This window comes from Equus asinus, chromosome 3, assembly GCF_041296235.1.
Source record: "Equus asinus isolate D_3611 breed Donkey chromosome 3, EquAss-T2T_v2, whole genome shotgun sequence".
NCBI lineage: Eukaryota > Metazoa > Chordata > Mammalia > Perissodactyla > Equidae > Equus > Equus asinus.
The window spans coordinates 1,495,325-1,512,597 of NC_091792.1; the positions used below are offsets into that span (position 1 = coordinate 1,495,325).

The 17,273-nt window shown below is 48.4% G+C and overlaps 1 protein-coding gene across 6 annotated transcripts in view; it reads right to left on the minus strand.

Annotated features, from left to right (window-relative positions):
* The window catches only part of PPA2 (inorganic pyrophosphatase 2), a 73,620-nt gene extending 59,282 nt beyond the window's left edge, over nucleotides 1–14,338 (minus strand). The window contains exons 1-2 of one of the 6 annotated variants that reach the window (XM_044767453.2): nucleotides 13,943–14,338; nucleotides 971–1,035 (exon numbers count right to left, since the gene is read on the minus strand). In XM_044767453.2, the coding sequence (XP_044623388.2) occupies nucleotides 971–1,035; nucleotides 13,943–14,306 (429 nt within the window). In that variant the 5' untranslated portion in view covers nucleotides 14,307–14,338. Of the gene's footprint in view, nucleotides 1–970; nucleotides 1,036–13,572; nucleotides 13,811–13,942 lie in introns of those variants that run through there. The other 5 variants (XM_044767454.2, XM_070504532.1, XM_070504531.1 and 2 more) reach the window with 5 other exon arrangements.
* Nucleotides 14,339–17,273: the final 2,935 nt, after the last annotated feature.

Below are 17,273 nucleotides of genomic sequence, written 5' to 3' on the forward strand. Positions count from 1 at the left end.
ACCTGACATGGCCCTGAGGGGACGCCACAGCCAAGCCACGCCAGCATCTGAGCAGCTCTTCACCAGCCTCTGCCCCTACACGGATCTCCCCACAGTCCCAGAAAACCCGGCCCCACTAACCAGCCCCATACAGTCTCGACCTGGAATGTAGTCCTGGTTAGTTTCCTCACAGCTGCGCCCTGTAAGACACGGCAATGAAATAAACCAACTAACGCCTCGGATTTTAAGGAAAGACTTCCCAGCTGGTGAGGATTAGTAGCACCCTCTACCTGTCACGCCATCTCGCCACCCAGTCGGCAGAGCGCGCGTGGCCCTGTGATGCTGAGCCCCAGCTCCCCCTGCAGCAGATCCCCTACTCCACTCACGTCCTTCCCACCTGCACGTCTGTCAATCAACTTCAGGTCCTAGAGAACAGCTCTTCAAAGCCCCCACTTTTCCAGTTGTACTTGTCCAGCACCTGTTTCATGGAGTGGTTGAGGTGCATGCACTCTGTGGGCAGAAACGCCACCTTGACACCTGGCGTGGACATGCACCAGCTGGTGACCCCAGACAAGTTCATAGAATGCCTTAGGCTTCAGTGTCCTTGGAGGTGAGAACAGCAACTCATAGGATTAAATAAAATGGTTTATGTTCACATGGTGCCTAGCAAACAGAAAATAATCCACAAATGTGAACGATATTACTATTAAAAATAAGGCTCTTGTTAACCTCCTGAATTCCTACCCTTCCATCTTTATTTCCTGTCCAACTGTAAGCTTTATGGCCCACTTGCCCCTTTCTCCCCAAGTCCTTCTGGAAGAATCTCACACGAATTCTAACTCATGAAGGAGGCTGGCAATCCTGTTATAATAACTCCACTGACCCTCCTGACGTCTGACCACATTCCTTCCTTTCAAGACGCTTCCAAAAAGCATTTTACGGTGATACTAGAAGTGCGTATTTTCATCCCCGAAACCAGTTAGAACAGTACCTCTGTGGAGTCCACCTTCAGAGGGATATCGTGGAAGGGGGAGACGTACTGGCCGGCAGCGTCCTCTGCAAAGAGAAAGACGGATTAAAGCTCTTCAGGGCAACTGCACCCTCGTCCACCTTCAAACTTCAAAGAGGGTTTTCAAAATTAACTTTAACTCTTGATTTAAAGTTTAATTCAACTCTATTCAACTCTTAAAACTTGCTCCAACCTGATCACCAAAGAGAGACAAAAACCAAGGAAACCACATTTGCTGCTGAAATCATTTACTCATCCCTGTGGCTTACAACATCCAAAGCAGAGAGTGCCTAAAATAGACTAAAACACTACAGATGAAAAGTCTCACTTTTGAAAGACTCATTAATAAGTGATGTGACTAAAACTGATGCCAATTTCCCCAGGAGAAACCTAACAACAGGATTTCCAGTTTCCACCCAAATCCAGCCAACAGAGGTCTGAAGGTCCCGCCCAGCTGAAAGAACAGAAACAAATCGTTTGTTTCCAGTCAAAGCGATAAGGATGCTAATATTAAAGTAAGCTTAAAACAAAAACTGCAGTAACAGACACGCGCTTATCTTCAATTGCATACTGAAATGTGTATTTTAAACACTTTTTAAAGTATATATTATTTAAATAAATACAACGATCCAACATGAACTTTCATTGGAATGCATCTGCTTCCAAAAGCTGAGTTTAATACAGCCATAGAAATTTTCACCTTGTAATTCCTAACTCAAGGTGTGTCTTATTTCTGGCCTACTACTTCTTTGGCATAATCTTCAAATTTAGACTTTAAAAATATTTTAACAAAACAAGGACTAGTTGGCACCCCAATAGCAATGAGTACACCCAGCCCCCGAATCTTGATTTCTAAATGCCATTCTCCAATCAAAAGATCGAGAGCTTCTTGAAGAAGGGGCTGATTCCAAGCCTGAGGCAAAGAAAACACAAGACCTAACCCCAGAAATCAACCAGATGCTCAAAAAACAAAAGGCTCAAGGTATGTCAAAAGGAAATGGAGAAAAAAAGAACTCCCAAAGGCCAAGACTGGACAAGTTGAGCAACAAAATAAATAATGGAGCACTGGATTATAACCCAAAGTGTAAAATGAACATACATGAGTCTAAAGTATAAAATGAATATACATGTATTAGTAATTTGTATTACTAATACAAATAAGTGATTTATAATAAAGAAATAAGAGAGAGGAGACAAATCTTCCTTACAGAAGATTCCAAACGATTTTTGTCAACGTCCCCCAAGTGTGGACTGGACTTAGTGACTCGCTTCCAAAGAACAGAACACGCAAAGGGCAGAGCAGTCACACCGCAGCGGAGAGACCGGACAACAGCACCCCACCCAGTGATGCAGTCAGCATCACCAGGGACAGGCTGGGACAGCAGGCACCTCCTGATGTGCTGTGACGAGTGGGGCACTCCATTCTGCGCATTCTTCCCCAAAACCCACAGCCCAGCCTCCCCATGGGAAAGACATCCGACACACCCAAACCAGGAGACATATACAAAATACCTGCCCAATACTCCTCAAAAGTCTCAAGGTCATAAAAACAAGGAAAGACTGAGAAACTGTCAGACCAGAGGAGACCAGTGAAACATGACGTGGTACCCTGAACTGGATCCTGGAAGAGGAAAGTGACATTAGTGGAAAACTAGCGATAGCCAAACAAAGCCGCAGGCCAGTCAGTAGTACGTGCCCATGCTGGTTTCTTAGGTTTGATAAACTTGCAAATGGTAACGGAAGATTTTAACATTGGGGGAAAGTTGGTAGAGATATACTGGAATTCTGTACTATCTTTGAAACTTTGCCAAGTCTAAAATTACCCCAAAATAAAGTTAATTTAAACAAACATACAAAAACAAGCCACGGAGTCAGCCCGATATAGTTAGAAGCACGTAACAAGGGCACCACTCCACCAACACTTGCTCTCCCCGTCTCACGCTGAGTGGGTTTCCCTCAGCACTGCCCACCCAAGTTCTGGAAGGGAGCAGTCGTGCTGCTGCTGCTGTTTGCTCTGCTGTGCTCACCACCGGACCCCAGGGCCCAGAAGGCACTGAGCACCGAGCAGGCATCCAGCAAACACGTGCTGAGCAAACATCTGCTACCTTCCAACTGTCAACGTGAACTTTCCTTTCCCACCTAACAACAAGCTGACTCTCGAAGGACCTGTCCACAGGGATGGAAGGACGGAAGGGCTCACAGGTAGCAAAGTATATAAAACTCTGGCCACGATCGATAGAGCTCCTGTTCATCAGTTGGAAAGGACGCCCCTTTAACAGCCTTCTCTCTCGCCAACCACATCAAATTTCAAACTCTGCCTGACTTTAGAGTCATCAACAACCAACACAACAACACAAAAAACAAAATTATCTGTTTGTTCATGATTATTTACTTTTGTATAAATAAAGACATTTAAGTGGGTCCCACTTACATATTTTCTATTAAAACAAAATATAGTGGTGGGAATTGAAAATGGTAGAGTCACGGAAAAGAGTGTGGCAGTTTCCCAGTTTCTCATAAACTTAACCATGGGACGCAGAAATCCCACTACTAAATACTGAACCAAGAGAAATGAAACTCATGTTCACCCCAAAAGCTCTAAGCAAATGTTTACAGTGGCGTTATTCAAAACCACCAAAAACTGGGAGCAAATGCCCAACTGGTAGATGGATACACAAATTCCGTTACGCCCACACGATGATGTTTTACTCAGTAGTATACTAGTCCACGATACAAAGGAACAACGATTGATATACACAACAAACGAATAATCTAAAATGCAGCAGGTGAAGTGAAGAGAAGCCAGACGCCGTTCCACTTAGATGAGATTCTAGAAAAGGCAAAACTACAGGGGTAAGGGCAGGTCAGTGGCTGCTGGGGGTCGCGCATAGAGGGTGGGGTTGACTCTCAAGAGTGCCCACAGGAAACTCTTTTTGGAGTGATGGACTGTTCTGTACCTTGTCTGTGATGGTATTAAAACGCATCTATATTTCTATCAAGACTCAGAACTGTTCACAAAAAAGAGTGAATTTTACTGCCTGTAATTTTGTAAATAAATATGGAGCGAAAAAAAATAGGAGGTTAAGAAAAATATATATTAATGTGTAAATGGAAGCTCTTGTTCCAAAGAACAATCCCCAATCTGTGATTCTATTCTCTGCTTTGAGTTACAAAGATACAGCAGAATTCTGAGGATTAGAAAAATACCATCCTTCAGTGGATTCCTTCAGTTGTCACATTTGGGACCTACCACTGTGATGGAGATTAACAATAATGGCAGCTCTGACGATCCTGGAGCTGCACAAACCAGAGAAGTTCATTATTAAAATCAAGGCAGCAGAGGAACCTCAACAGGCGGGCTGGGCCGCCTTCTAAGAGGGAAGAGAGGGCAGCTTCAGCACACCCACGTGGCGGTCAATGTCCCGGCCTTCTAAGAGGGAGGAGAGGGCAGCTCCCGCACACCCACGTGGCAGTCAACGTCCCGGTCTTCTAAGTGGGAGGAGAGGGCAGCTCTGGCACACCCATGTGATGGTAATGTCCCCGAAGCTCCAGGGCTCCCACCACCTGGGGACACACCCCGCAGACTCGCTGCGATGCAAGAGTGTGCTACTGGAGTCTGAGGAAAGGGCAGGACCGGACGAGGCCCAGACGGCTGCAGCGGGAGAGGGAGAAGCGCGCCAAGGCACCCCTCTGCAGGGGTGATCCAAGCATCACATTCCAACCCAAGGCGATGCAGCAGACCCGTCTACACTGTTTCCTAGCTGCCATATTGGAAGGTACAAAGAGCAGAAACGGGCAAATGTCTGACACACAGCACACCTAGTAAGGAGCGATTTGGATCAGGAAATAGCATAAATAAAAACATAAAAATGAAGGAACAAAGGATAAAAAAATTATTTCTGGAGAAATAAAAATAAAATATGGCCTTAGATCTCAGATAATGATAGAGCTTTTATGGGCAATATACCAATAAAGTCGCAGAAGAGCCATAAACTCAGAGGCCAGGGGCCTGACTTCTAGTTACTGAGCTTGATAAAGTCACTCAATTCTTCCAAAACTTAATTTTCTCAATTTCCTCAAGTTAAGCAAATACAGTTTGGCATGTAAAAGGCAACGCGTTAGATGCGCGAATAGGAAAGTCCTAAACATGAGCTCCGCGCACGGTGAGACAGGGCAGGACTGCAGGCGGCAGCTGCCTCGGTCCCTTTGAGCTCAGGGTCCTCTGGACAAGCAGAGAGCCAGCCTTGGCCTGGAGCAAACGGAGGGAGCAGAGCCCGGTCTTCCGGGGTCGGTGCTGAGGGCGCCACGGTGCTCCTTCAGAGGGCATGAGATTCTCTCAGGTGGATTTAAGACGGACCTCCACCCCGGGGGCTCCCGAGAGAAGGGCCAATCCCCTTCACACACGAGCCACAGGCACGCACACAGCAGGCATGTCTTCAGGACGTCGGGCTGAGGCGCCCGTCAGAGACGGCCCTTGCTCAGAGCCTCGGCGGGAGTCAGCCACACGTCTCAGGCTGGAACCTCCCTGTCCGAAGCTCAGCTGGTTGTTTCCTTAGACTTGAAACCAAGGTGTTGTTGCCAATTTTTTTTTTACATATATGTTGTTTAAACAAAGCAATGCACGTTCATCATTCACGTTCAAAAGTCCCCACGTCTCTCCAGCGAGCCCCGCCTCTTCCTGTAGGTTAGAGGATTTGTTCCTACTTACCAACTTTAGACAGTATTTTTTGATTCCAATACTAAGTTTAGTTCATTTGACTCTGACTGATCCCTGTCAAATCTCTACTGTGTAGCTTTATTCCTGGTTCTATCCAACGTATGTTCTCGACTCTACGAACCTCTTTTTACCTCTTTCCTCATGCTTCTCTTCTCATTTTTGTCTTCTGCACTTTCATTTCTTCATTCAATGCTGATAAGCGGTTCTATAATCGCTTTGAATTTTCTATGCCTTCCCTAAGGAAAACCTGGAGTGCTTGTTAAACAGATCTCTGGATCCCATACCCAGGGAATCAGAATCCTAAGGAGAGAAATCTGAATATCTGTATTTTTTTTCAGCCATCCCCAAATAATCCTCATGCTCCGTCAGGTTTGAGAAGCATTGTCCCTGTGCTGATTCTTGGCCACCTGGAACGTTGTGATTCAATCTCTTTCCTGCTCAGCTTCTGTTTTGACCTGTGCTTCTAACTACCTGTCTTCCCCTGTCGGTCATAACCCCCTCTATAAGTTAGTCCAGGGCCCTGCAGACGCCATCGCAACGATGGAAGCCTCCTTACCCGCAGCTCCTGTGGGACCTCCCTCCTCAGGCTGCAGTCCGACGCTTCCCTGGCATCTACGACTCCGTGGTGGTCTCCAGCGGAGGCCCGTCTCCTGCACGCCACGCATTCACCCTCTTTGGTGGACACACTTGTTCTGCAGGAGCACATCCCCAACCTGTGTTCTGTCAGAAGGCTGCACATGTGCGGTAAACTTCCCAGGTCCTCAAAGGTCTGAAACGTCTCTATCCAATCTTCATCCTCGGTCCGTGGCTGTCTGGGTGGAGAATTCTACGAGGACGATGGCTCACTCTCAGAATTCTGAAGGCACCGCGCCAGTCGAGAGTGTTCAGGTTGCTGTGAGTCAGACTCGGGTCCGATTCTCACCCTTGCAGGTGCCCCGGCCCCTGTCCTCCCCCCTTCCTCTGTCCCTGCCCCAGGACTTTCAGGATCTTCTTTACAGCCTCAGTTTTCTGAGATTTCACAGTAAAGCGTCTGGGACTCAAAACACGTGGGTCCTTAAGTTCCTAGATCAAACAATTTCTTCTCCACTTCATCTGTTCTTTCCTTCTGGAGCTCATACTGTCAAATGTCAGACTTTCTGGATTAAATCTCTATGTTTCTTCTTTCTATCTCTTCTGTCTCTTTGACATTTTTACTCTTTTCTGGTAGATTTCTTTACCTTATATTCTAACTTTTCTGTGTTAGTTTTGTAGGCCTGCCATAACAAATTAGCACAAACCTGGTCGCTTTAAACAAGAGAACACCGTTCGACCCAGCACACCTTGTATTGAGCTCCTTGTGCTGACAACCACATTTTAATCTCCAAGAGATCTTTTCTTTGCCTGCCTTTTCTCCATAGCCTCTTCTTCCTTTTTAACGAATGCAATAGCTTCTAAAATCTTGGAGGACACCCATTTGACTTTTTAAAATTCAAGTTCTTTCTTTTCCTTTTTCCCCCTCATTTAATGTATACTTTTTTTTCTGTTTAATTTATAAGGTTTCTTTCTATTTCTTCATTCATTCAGTAAATACTTCATGCTGAGCACTGTTTTGGGTACCAGGTATACAAAGTCTCTGCTCTTAGGGCAATTCTGTCCCAGTAGGGGTAGAAAGACAAGGAACATGTGTATACTGCTTTAGGCACCACACACCCACACAGGGAAACACACCAGGGTAAGAAGAGTGAATGACGGAAGGGGTAACACCTGATAAGGAAGGTCAGGGAGGACCCCTGTGACATGCAACGTTGCAGCACAGACCCGAATGAAGTGAGTCAGAAGGTCAAGCAGACACCCCGGGAGGATACGCAGGACCTTGTACACTACGGTAGACATTTAAAATTTATCTTGAGTGAAACAGAAAGCCACTGGGGTTTTGAGCGGAGCCTGGACACGATCTGACTCACATTTTAAAAGGGTCAAGGTGACTTCTGTGTGGAAAGCAGACCATGGGAGACAGAGTGGAAGCCGAGTGAGGAATCGGGAGGCTACCGCAACTGGTCAAGTGGAAGATGATGGTGACCAGTATAAAGCAGCAAGGTGGGCGTGGAGAGGAGTGACTGTCTTCTGGACACATTCCAAAAGCAGAGCTGAAGGGAGAGACCGAAGAACGGGGGGGGGCGCGGGGGGGGAGTAACAGGAAGAGGGGCAACAAGAATGATCCCAAGTTTGCTGTTACAGATGTGAGGATGAGTGGCTGAAGAGGCAGGAGTTCTGTTCCATCGTGTGAACCTTGAGACGCTGCTTGGACATCATGTGGGGATACAGGTGGAAAGCCGGACACGGAAACTCTCAGTTCCAGAAGAGAGTGGGAGGCACAGACAACACGCATCTAACACCGTGGGTCTGGATGGGATCACCTGGAGCAATCACAGTGGCCTGCACACTGACCCTTGGTCAAGTCCAGCCCACGGCCTGTTTTTACTGCTGTAAATAAGGTTTTGCTGGAACACAGCACACCCAGGTGTTCACTCTGGCTGCTCTCGTGCTACATGGGCAGAGCTGTGCAGCTGTGACAGAGAACACATGTCCCGCAAAGCCTACTTACTATCCAACCCTTTACAACCTTGCCTTAGAGAGAACAGATAGAATGGGCTAGGGACTGAGCCCTAGGGCATGTCAAATGTTAGAGTTCAGAAATATGAGAATGACCCAGCAAGGGAGAATGCAAAGGAGAAGCCATCAAAATAGGGTAAGAGAGTGTTGTCCCAGAGGCAAAAGGGAAGAAAAGTGAATCAAGGAAGAGAAAGTGATCGACTGTAAAAAACACTGCTGGGAACTCCTGCGAGCTGAGAACTTACAACTGATGCCTGAGTTTGCTGCACAGAGGTCACGGTGGCCTCGACAACAGCAAAAGTCCGGGAGCGTGCGGTGACCAAAGTCCACCTGAAGCTGGTCCCTGATGATCTGGTTTACGCTGGAGAAGAGACTAGAACACCTGATGTGTGCCCACAACGGAGAGGCTCGTGGAAGGGCCAGCTCCCGGAGACGTGTGGGGGGTTCCTGACTGCCAGGACGCAGAGCTCTGCAGGGGTAGCAAGACCACTGGGCCATCCTACTTCCCTCCAACATCTTCATTTCCTACAGAAGGCGCTAACCACCTCTCAGCCCCAGCCTGCACGGTGAAGCTCCGTGTGCGATCCCATAACAAAACCTGACTTCACCCCCTGCGTCAGCCTCCACATCCCACACCAACATGTCTGTGAGCCCTCCGAGGTCCTGAAAAGCGGTTCAGCTTCTTCCTAAACTGGTACAGCCCCTGAGCACAGGCCAGAGCGGGGACTTCCTGCATGCTGCTCCATCAATAACCACAACTCCCTCCGTTCTCCTTTTATAGTATTCCAAAATGTCTAGCTCTGATGGCTCCCTGTCTGCTGTTTTAGGATTGTTCTTTTTAATTCACTTACTGTCACTTTAACAGGATATAACCTAACGAACTCTATCAGGCCCATCAATGTACACTGGATACGGCCAAACAGTGTCAAAGCTCGCCCTTCAACTGGACTGAAAGGAGACTTTACTCCATCATTTTGTACGTTATCTACACAATCGTCCCTCATACCTGCGTGGGATTGGTTCCAGGACCCCCTCACCACTCCACGTGGATACCGAAAGCCGTGGACGCTCAAGTCCCTTAGTCAGCCTTCTGTGTCTGCTGGTTCCGCATCCTCACATTCAACCAACGGCAGATGGTAAACACAGCACTACACACAGGATCCGGGTTGGTTGAATCCTCGGATGCAGAACCCGCGGATACGGAGGGCTGACTGTATGTTTTTCTCTCATAACAGCAAGTCCTATCGGGATGAAAGTTTATTACTTGTACTATTGGGTGAGAGAATTTAACGGAATGAGAAAACCATATCTGATTATATGTATATATGCCAAATAGCTACACGTTATGCCAAGTACCAACATACTATTAGATTACATGCTACATTGCTAAAACCATTCATAGAGATTCTACTGGAAGCGTTAGCTATGATGAAAATCAAACAAACGTAAGTAACTTTTCTATGTTCACACAATAACCATTACTTTCTGTTGCATCAACTCAAATTCTACGATACAAGCCAATCTAAAGAAAAGTTGCAGGAACTCATATATTTAAGACTCGAACACGTATTTTGTGGATTATTCACAGGAAATTTTATTAGGTCCAAATGTATGATATATTCAACAGCAGATTCCACCTGCTACACAAATGATGTACTTAGAAAACCTGTAGTAACTTCAACATAAGCATATGCTTACTGTGAATGATCAAATCAGTTCATTGTTAAAGAACTGGGTGACTCATTCTCATGCTAAATGAAAGCAACCTGAACCATCCACAGCACCGTCTCTAAGTTTCTCTGTCATCACCAGCCGCCCACCCCACAGCAACAGAATCCAAACTACGACAAGCACAGCTTCTCCTCATCCTTTACGAAAAGTGTAAAAAACTAAAATAGTGATCCTTCAAGTTACTAACAAAACAAAACAAACAAAAACATGCAGGCTATCCAAGGAACACTGACATGCAGTGCTGTTTGTGGCCCCACGTAAACAAGTCTAACTTCATTATGATTTCACAATTAATTCAGAGACTGCAGGGCAGTAACCATCAAAACTCTGAGAACCAGGAATTATTCACTGGGACATACTCAAAATACTCAATTTTATCCACATCCCCTTGCTGTTGCCCTCCACAGATCGTAACAATGAGAATTTTTGATCTCAGGTCTTAAAGTAAAAGGGGAAAAAGAACATATATTAAATGCCTACCATGCTACCAAAGATTATCTACTGATAACCTGTACACACGGTCTCATTTAACTGCCCCAGTAATTCTATAGAATTATAACTGCTGTCCTCATTTTACAGACAGAAAAACTGAGCTAAGGGCTGTCAAGTGACACCCAAGATAGTCAAGCCAGACTTACAACCTAAGCGCTTGACAATTAATCTAGAACAATTTCCAAGACACACTTGCTTCTGGAATCTTCAGAAGTCATCTCATCCAGCACTTCCCAAACTGAACTTCACGAAACTCTAGGGTCACTAAGATGCTAACAAATATTCTGAGAACTGGGGCCCTGGGGTTCAAAACTGTGGGACAAGTCACTTTCCATCAGAATTTCCCAGAACTTTAATAGGCACATTGTGACTCTCTGAGAAGGTGATAAAATGGAGTGTTCGGCTAATCTCTTAAACCATGAAGCCCTTTGTTTGAAGAAAACCTGACAACACCCATGGGATGCTTGTGCTCGACTAGGCACAGTCTGGAAAAGGGTCACCCAGCCCAATCTCCTCTTTCCATGATTTCATCAAACAAGGTACAGAGATTAAGTGACTCCTCAAGGCCACACACAGTCACTAACGGGGCCAGGGCCGCCCCGAGGAGGCCTGAGCACTCCACCAGGATGCTCTTTCCCTCCGTCATCCGGTCTCACTCCAGTACTAACTATTTCTACAACCTTCAACACCAACTAACAGGAAAGAAGTGTTACATGAATCATTCTGACTCTTCTGAATGGCAGTGAAGAGAAACCGTTTACAGAAAAGGAGCTCAAAAATGGTCCCCCTCCCACTGCACTCGCCTCTCAGAGACTTGGGATGCATCTGGAAACGATTCCACTGTAATAACGCTGAGTAACACAGTTGGGCCAAGCGGTCCCATAGGCACGTTCTTCTCTGCAGTGAGCCAGAAGTGCGCCCCAGGACCGCACAGACACTGCCAGAGCCAGAGACATCCAACAGTGACACGGTTACTCAGAGCACCTTGCTCCCCGTTTGCCCCTGGTCCCGCGCCCCGCGTTGGGGTCCACAGTCCTGGGCCAAGCATGCCATCTCGTGTTCATCTCAGCAACTGCTGAACCCGCCCCACCTTCCAATGACCATCTCATGGCCTGGCAGCTCCCCAAAGCACACTTCCCTTTCTCCCAATTCTTGCCCATTTACCTCAAAAAAACCTTTTTTCGTCTCTTCTGCCATTTACCCCAACTGAGTGAAAAAGTATTTTATTTGTGGCATTCTAGTCACAGCAAAATCACAAGTTTGGAATATACTTGTAGCTGAAGAAACAGACCAGGGCAAGAGGCCAACAGACCCCAGAAATGCCCTAACGGAGGACTGCCCCAACAGAGACTGGGGAGATCCGTTAGTCATTCAGAGAAGGTCTTGAAGGCCACCGCCAGGTCAGCTGCTGCAGTTCAGAGCCAAAGACATGGGCCTGGGGGAAAGAGACACGGCAACCACCTGCGAAGCACTGCGCCAGAGTTCAGGGCTCTGCAGGGCGAGGGCAAGGACTCCCCATTCCGGAGCCAGCGGGGTCGGGCGCGCCCCACATGCTCCAGGCTCCTTTGGACTGCTCTCTCCCAACCAGCCTCCAAGCAGAATGTTTCCAGTGCCTCTGTACTTCCCTTAACTACTGCAGAAGCTACAAATCTCCTGAGGGCAGTACCCCGCCCAGCAGCGTCCAGCACACCCCCTAGTATCTACCGACTATTTTGTCTGTGATTAATCACTGTACTTATGCAAATCTAGAATTCTTTCCCCAAATATGCGTTAGACAAGCGTTCATCAGCTTAAAAACCTGGCTGTCACTTTGAAAGCCTGTTTCTACAGAAAACTGTTCCCAATATCACCACATGGTAACCTTTTGGAACACAACCCATTTGGGAATTTGGGACTTCCAGTTCAGGGCTCCCCACCATCTGATCGGTCCTGACCAAACAAGGATGAGAGAACATGTAGTCTAGACACGAAGCAACCAATTTTGAAGAAAATGGGAATGTGAGTACCAGCTGCATTATAATCCCAAGACGTTAGGCAGCTCGGTTTTCCCTCTCATCGAATCCCCCTGGACCCCAAGCTCAGGCGGGACCCTGCTGTGGCCGCTCTGCAGGCACAGAGGTCCACAGCGGCCGCGGGCACTGCAGTAGCCTCCACCCGGCCGGCCCGTGCCGCGGGCTCACCGCCGCCTCCCCGGGTTCCCGCAGCCCCGCCGCTCGGACGGGAAACCGGGTCGCCTCGAGGGCCCGGCGGGGCGGCTGGGGGGTGACTGGACCCGGGGGCCGCTGCGGCCGCGCAGGGCGGGTCTGTCCCCGGGAGAATGGGGGCGTGCCCGTGTCCCCGGGGAATGGACGCCAGAGGATGGGGGCGGGTCTGTCCCCAGGAGGAGGGAGGAGGCGGGGAGGATGCGGGCGGGCCCGTGTCCCCGGCGGCGGATGGAGGCGTGGGGGGATGGGGGCGGGTCTGGCCCCGGTAGGAGGCGGGGAGGATGGGGGCGGGTCTGGCCCCAGGAGGAGGCGGGGAGGATGGGGGCGGGTCTGGCCCCGGGAGGAGGCGGGGAGGATGGGGGCGGGTCTGTCCCCGGGAGGAGGCGGGGAAGACGGGGACTGGCCCGGTGTCCCCGGGGGATGGAGGCGGGAGGATGGGGGCGGGCCTGTCCCCAGAGGAGGGAGGAGGCCGGGAGGATGGCGGCGGGGAGGCGCACCCGCGGACGTTCTGGGTCTCGGGGCGCCAAGCAGAGGGCACAGGGCGCAGGTCACCTGCGGGCGGGGCCAAGGTGACGGGCCGCTGGGCCTTCCGACCACGCAGGGCGGCCCCAGTGACCGGGGGAGGGGGCGGGCCTTATCCCAGGGAGCCGACCGGGCGGCGGGCGAGGGGACCCGGGAGGCCCAGGGCGGCCCCGCACGACACGGCACGGCGACCCCCTCCCCGCGCCCCGGCACTCAGCCGCCGTCCCCTCGCGGGCTCCCGAGGCTGGACCGCGCGGCGGCGGGGCGGGCCCGGGGACGGAAGGACGGACAGAGGGACGGACGCGGGGACGGAGCCCCGTACTCACTGAAGAAGAGGCGGTAGCCGGGCTCGCCGGGCCGGCCGCGCTCCTCCGTGCCGTACCCGGCCATGGCGCGGCGCGGGGCCCGGAGCGCGGGGCCCGGGGGGCGGGCGGCGGGGCGCCGGGGCCGCAGCAGCCGCAGCAGCGCGCGCATGGCGGCGAGGGGAGTGGCCGGTGCGCCCGCCGCCCCGAGGAGCCGCCGTCCGGGAGTCTGCGCGCCCGAGGAGCCTGCCCGCCTGCGCCCCCTGCCGTCCGAGGCGCCTCTCCGGGCTGCGCGCGCTCACACCCCGCCCCGAGCCCCGAGGCGGCCCGCCACCGCGCCGGGACCCGCAGGACGAGGCCCCGCCCGCGAGCCCGCCGCCGCGCACGTGCGCACCCGCGCCTGCGTCCCTCACGGCCCCGCCTGCGCCCGCTGTCCGGACGGGACGTTCGCGGTAAGGATGGGGTCCTGACGGTCCCCGCTCCGTGCGCCTCTGCGCTAGATCCCGTCCCACGTGGAGACTAGGCGGGCGCGCGCACACAACGGCATCTGTCCCCGTGGCGTACCCATCAGGCCTCCTTGCGAAGACGTGACCTTGACCTGACGTACAGCAAGACACGGTAAGTGACCTCCTCGAATGCCAGTCCTCCACGAAGCCCTGTCCTGTGCAGCCAAGCAGGGCGCACGTGTCCCTTCTTGCTCTTACGTGTTCACGCTGCAGTGGCACATGGTACCGTCCCTGTGTGTTTCTGACTATCATCTTGCCCACGTCACCCTGACCAACCCCGTGGGCTGTTAACGTGCCGGGAACTTCAGCTCAGCATCCTTGTCGGTCGCGGCACCAGGCCTGAATATGACGATGGCTCATTTGTCGTTGAGTTAAATTGCGCCGGGAACTGCCTCTCTACCTAACCTCTCTCATCGGCGTACGAAATTCTCGTTATCGACTTTCCAGAAAACTCGTGCAAACAGTGGTCCATGGGCACTGTCTCCACTTCTTCCTAGGCTTTCCTCATCTCCCCAAATGGACTTCCTCCACCTTCTCAGGCCCATCACTGACGACCTGCTGTCAGGTTGGAAGATCACTGCTCACAGCAAATCGGAGTGAAGAATCCAGAAGAGAGCAGGGAATAAGATTTTTTTAATTACAAGTTAAAACTTTTAAAGACAATTAAGTATTTCAGTGATCCTGTCTATAAACTGAAAGCAAGAGGAATAGCAATTTTACAGAAAGAGGCAAAAAAAAAATGCCTAATGATCATATCAAAAACTGAGTAAAATGGTTTTAATTAAAAGAGAAGGCATTTTTAAAATAATAATCTCAACATACTGTAATAAAAATTGGTTTACAATATAATAATTATAAGAATATAGTTCTAACTTAAAATCCTGGCTCTTACAAGATAAGACAAACATCTTTATGCAGATTTTGTTAGCTAATTTATAGTAATTAAGTCACGAGTACAGATCTCATTCTGGTCTAAACTAGGTAACTTCTTGCTCTGAGTGGTCAGGGGCCCAGATGAAAAATAGGAGCCGTGCTACTACACAAGAGGGGAGAAATAAATATTGGAGAACAATCAATGGTCTGCCACAGATGTTATTTTCTTTCCCTGTAGTGCAATTCTTTTGGAAAGGTCTATGAGAACTCTACATATTTCTACTGCAGTTGTGGACAGGCTCCACATTCTTCCTCTCTCGCACCTGGTTCTTTCAGCATCTCCCACTATCCATGGTAGTTAAAATTAGAAGACGGGTCTACACCAGTTCCAGAAAGGGTCGCTAGGAGGCGTTGTCGCTGACCACGTGGACTCTCTACGTCCTTTACAGATCCTAAAATGTCTCTGCCAACAGTGGTGGCTTGGATGGCCAGTTACAGTTGTCCAGTGTAGGGCCAAAATTGCCAGGCCTTTATAAGCCCAGTGATTGGATGTGGGGTCCCTGCAGGGGGGCATGATGGGCAAAGCAGCTAAGGCCACCCCTGGAGAGGCCGATGGCTGAAGCAAAAGGTCCTTCATTAGAGCCGCACGTCCAGCGACCACAACTGGGAACCTGCAGTGGAGCCGGGAGCTGGAGCTGGAGCAGCATCAGATAGCCAGGGTCCCGGTTCTGCTTCTGCGGTTAGCATTGGCAAGCATCTCACAAAATCTACCACGGTCATAGTTGTCATTTTCTGAAAGGCTGGATTATCCTAACAGGGAATAAAAGAATTTTACAATTGTGGAGTAGTCATTTATGTGTTAACTTTTATAAAAGCAGAATATGTCTCTAAAATGAATTATTATCCTTACCTACAAAATGATAAAAAAGCAAATTTTAAAAATTGCTAATTGCCATTGCTCATGCTTGCTAACCAATAGCTAACATTGGGGGCAGGGCTGTGATATAAAGCAGTATTCAATAAAAGCAATGAGAATTTTAAAACAACTTATAACATTTTCTAATTTATCTGTTTAGAGACACACAGACTGTGATATTTCACTGGCCTTTTGAATACTTTATCCAAAGGGGCAACTTTAAAAATATGCTCGTGTTGTCAAACATTTAAAATATCCATCATATTATCAAATAAGTGTTCCAAAAATATTTATAAATGTTACTTAGAGTTCATGTTCATCCACTATTTGTCAGCCACATTTTTTCTTTCTAAATACATGTAAAAATTCTGTCACTTCTCATTTAAATACTATTATTCTATTGAGAAACAAAGTTATTATCACAATACAACAAAACAACAGGAGCTTTGTCTGCTAACTTTAGATCTTAAAATATTATATTACACTATACTATTATTAAATTCAATGCTGTAGTGAATTTATTTTTCTTAGTAAAATCAATCATACCTCAAGAGAATAAGACAAGCCACAGACTGGGAGAAAATATCTGCAAAAGATATATCTGATAAAGAACTGTTATCAAAACATACAAAGAAATCTTAAAAATCAAAAGTAAGAAAACAAACAACCTAATTTAAAAATGGGTAAAAGAAGGAAAGAGCAAATAGTGAAAAAGACTGCAAAGAGATTGAGTACGTTGTCGGTGACAGAGCCTGAAGTTGTCCCCCAGTATCAATACTCCTCTTCTCTTATAGCAAACGAATTTTGGGCTGCCCTGAGTACAAACCACACTTGCCAGCCTCCCTTGCAGTAGGTGTGGCCATGTAAGTAAAGTCCACCAATGGGACAAAATCTAGGAACATTCCTTAAGAAGATGTGGTATATATACAATGGAATATTACTCAGCCATGAGAAAGAAGGAAATCCTGCCATTTGCGACAATATGGATGGAACTTGAGGGTATTATGCTAAGTGAAATAAGTCAGAGAAAGACAAATACTGTATGATCTCACTTATATGTGGAATATTAAAAATTTTTTAAAAGGCCAAACTCATCAAAACAGAGAGTAGAATGGTGGTTGCCAGGGGGTGTGGTGTGGGGGAAATGGGGAGATGTTGGTCAAAGGGTACAGACTTACAGTTTTAAGATGAATAAATTCTGAGGACGTACAGCATGGTGACTATAGTTAACCATACTGTACTGTATACTTGAAGTTTGTTGGGAGAGTAGATCTTAAATGTTCTCTCCACACACACAGCCGCGAAAGGTAATTATGTCAGTTGAAGGACATTTTATTGTAATCATTTCACAACATATACGTGTATCAAATCATCACATTGTGCAACTTAAACTTACACAATGTTACATGTCAATGATATCTCAATAAAGC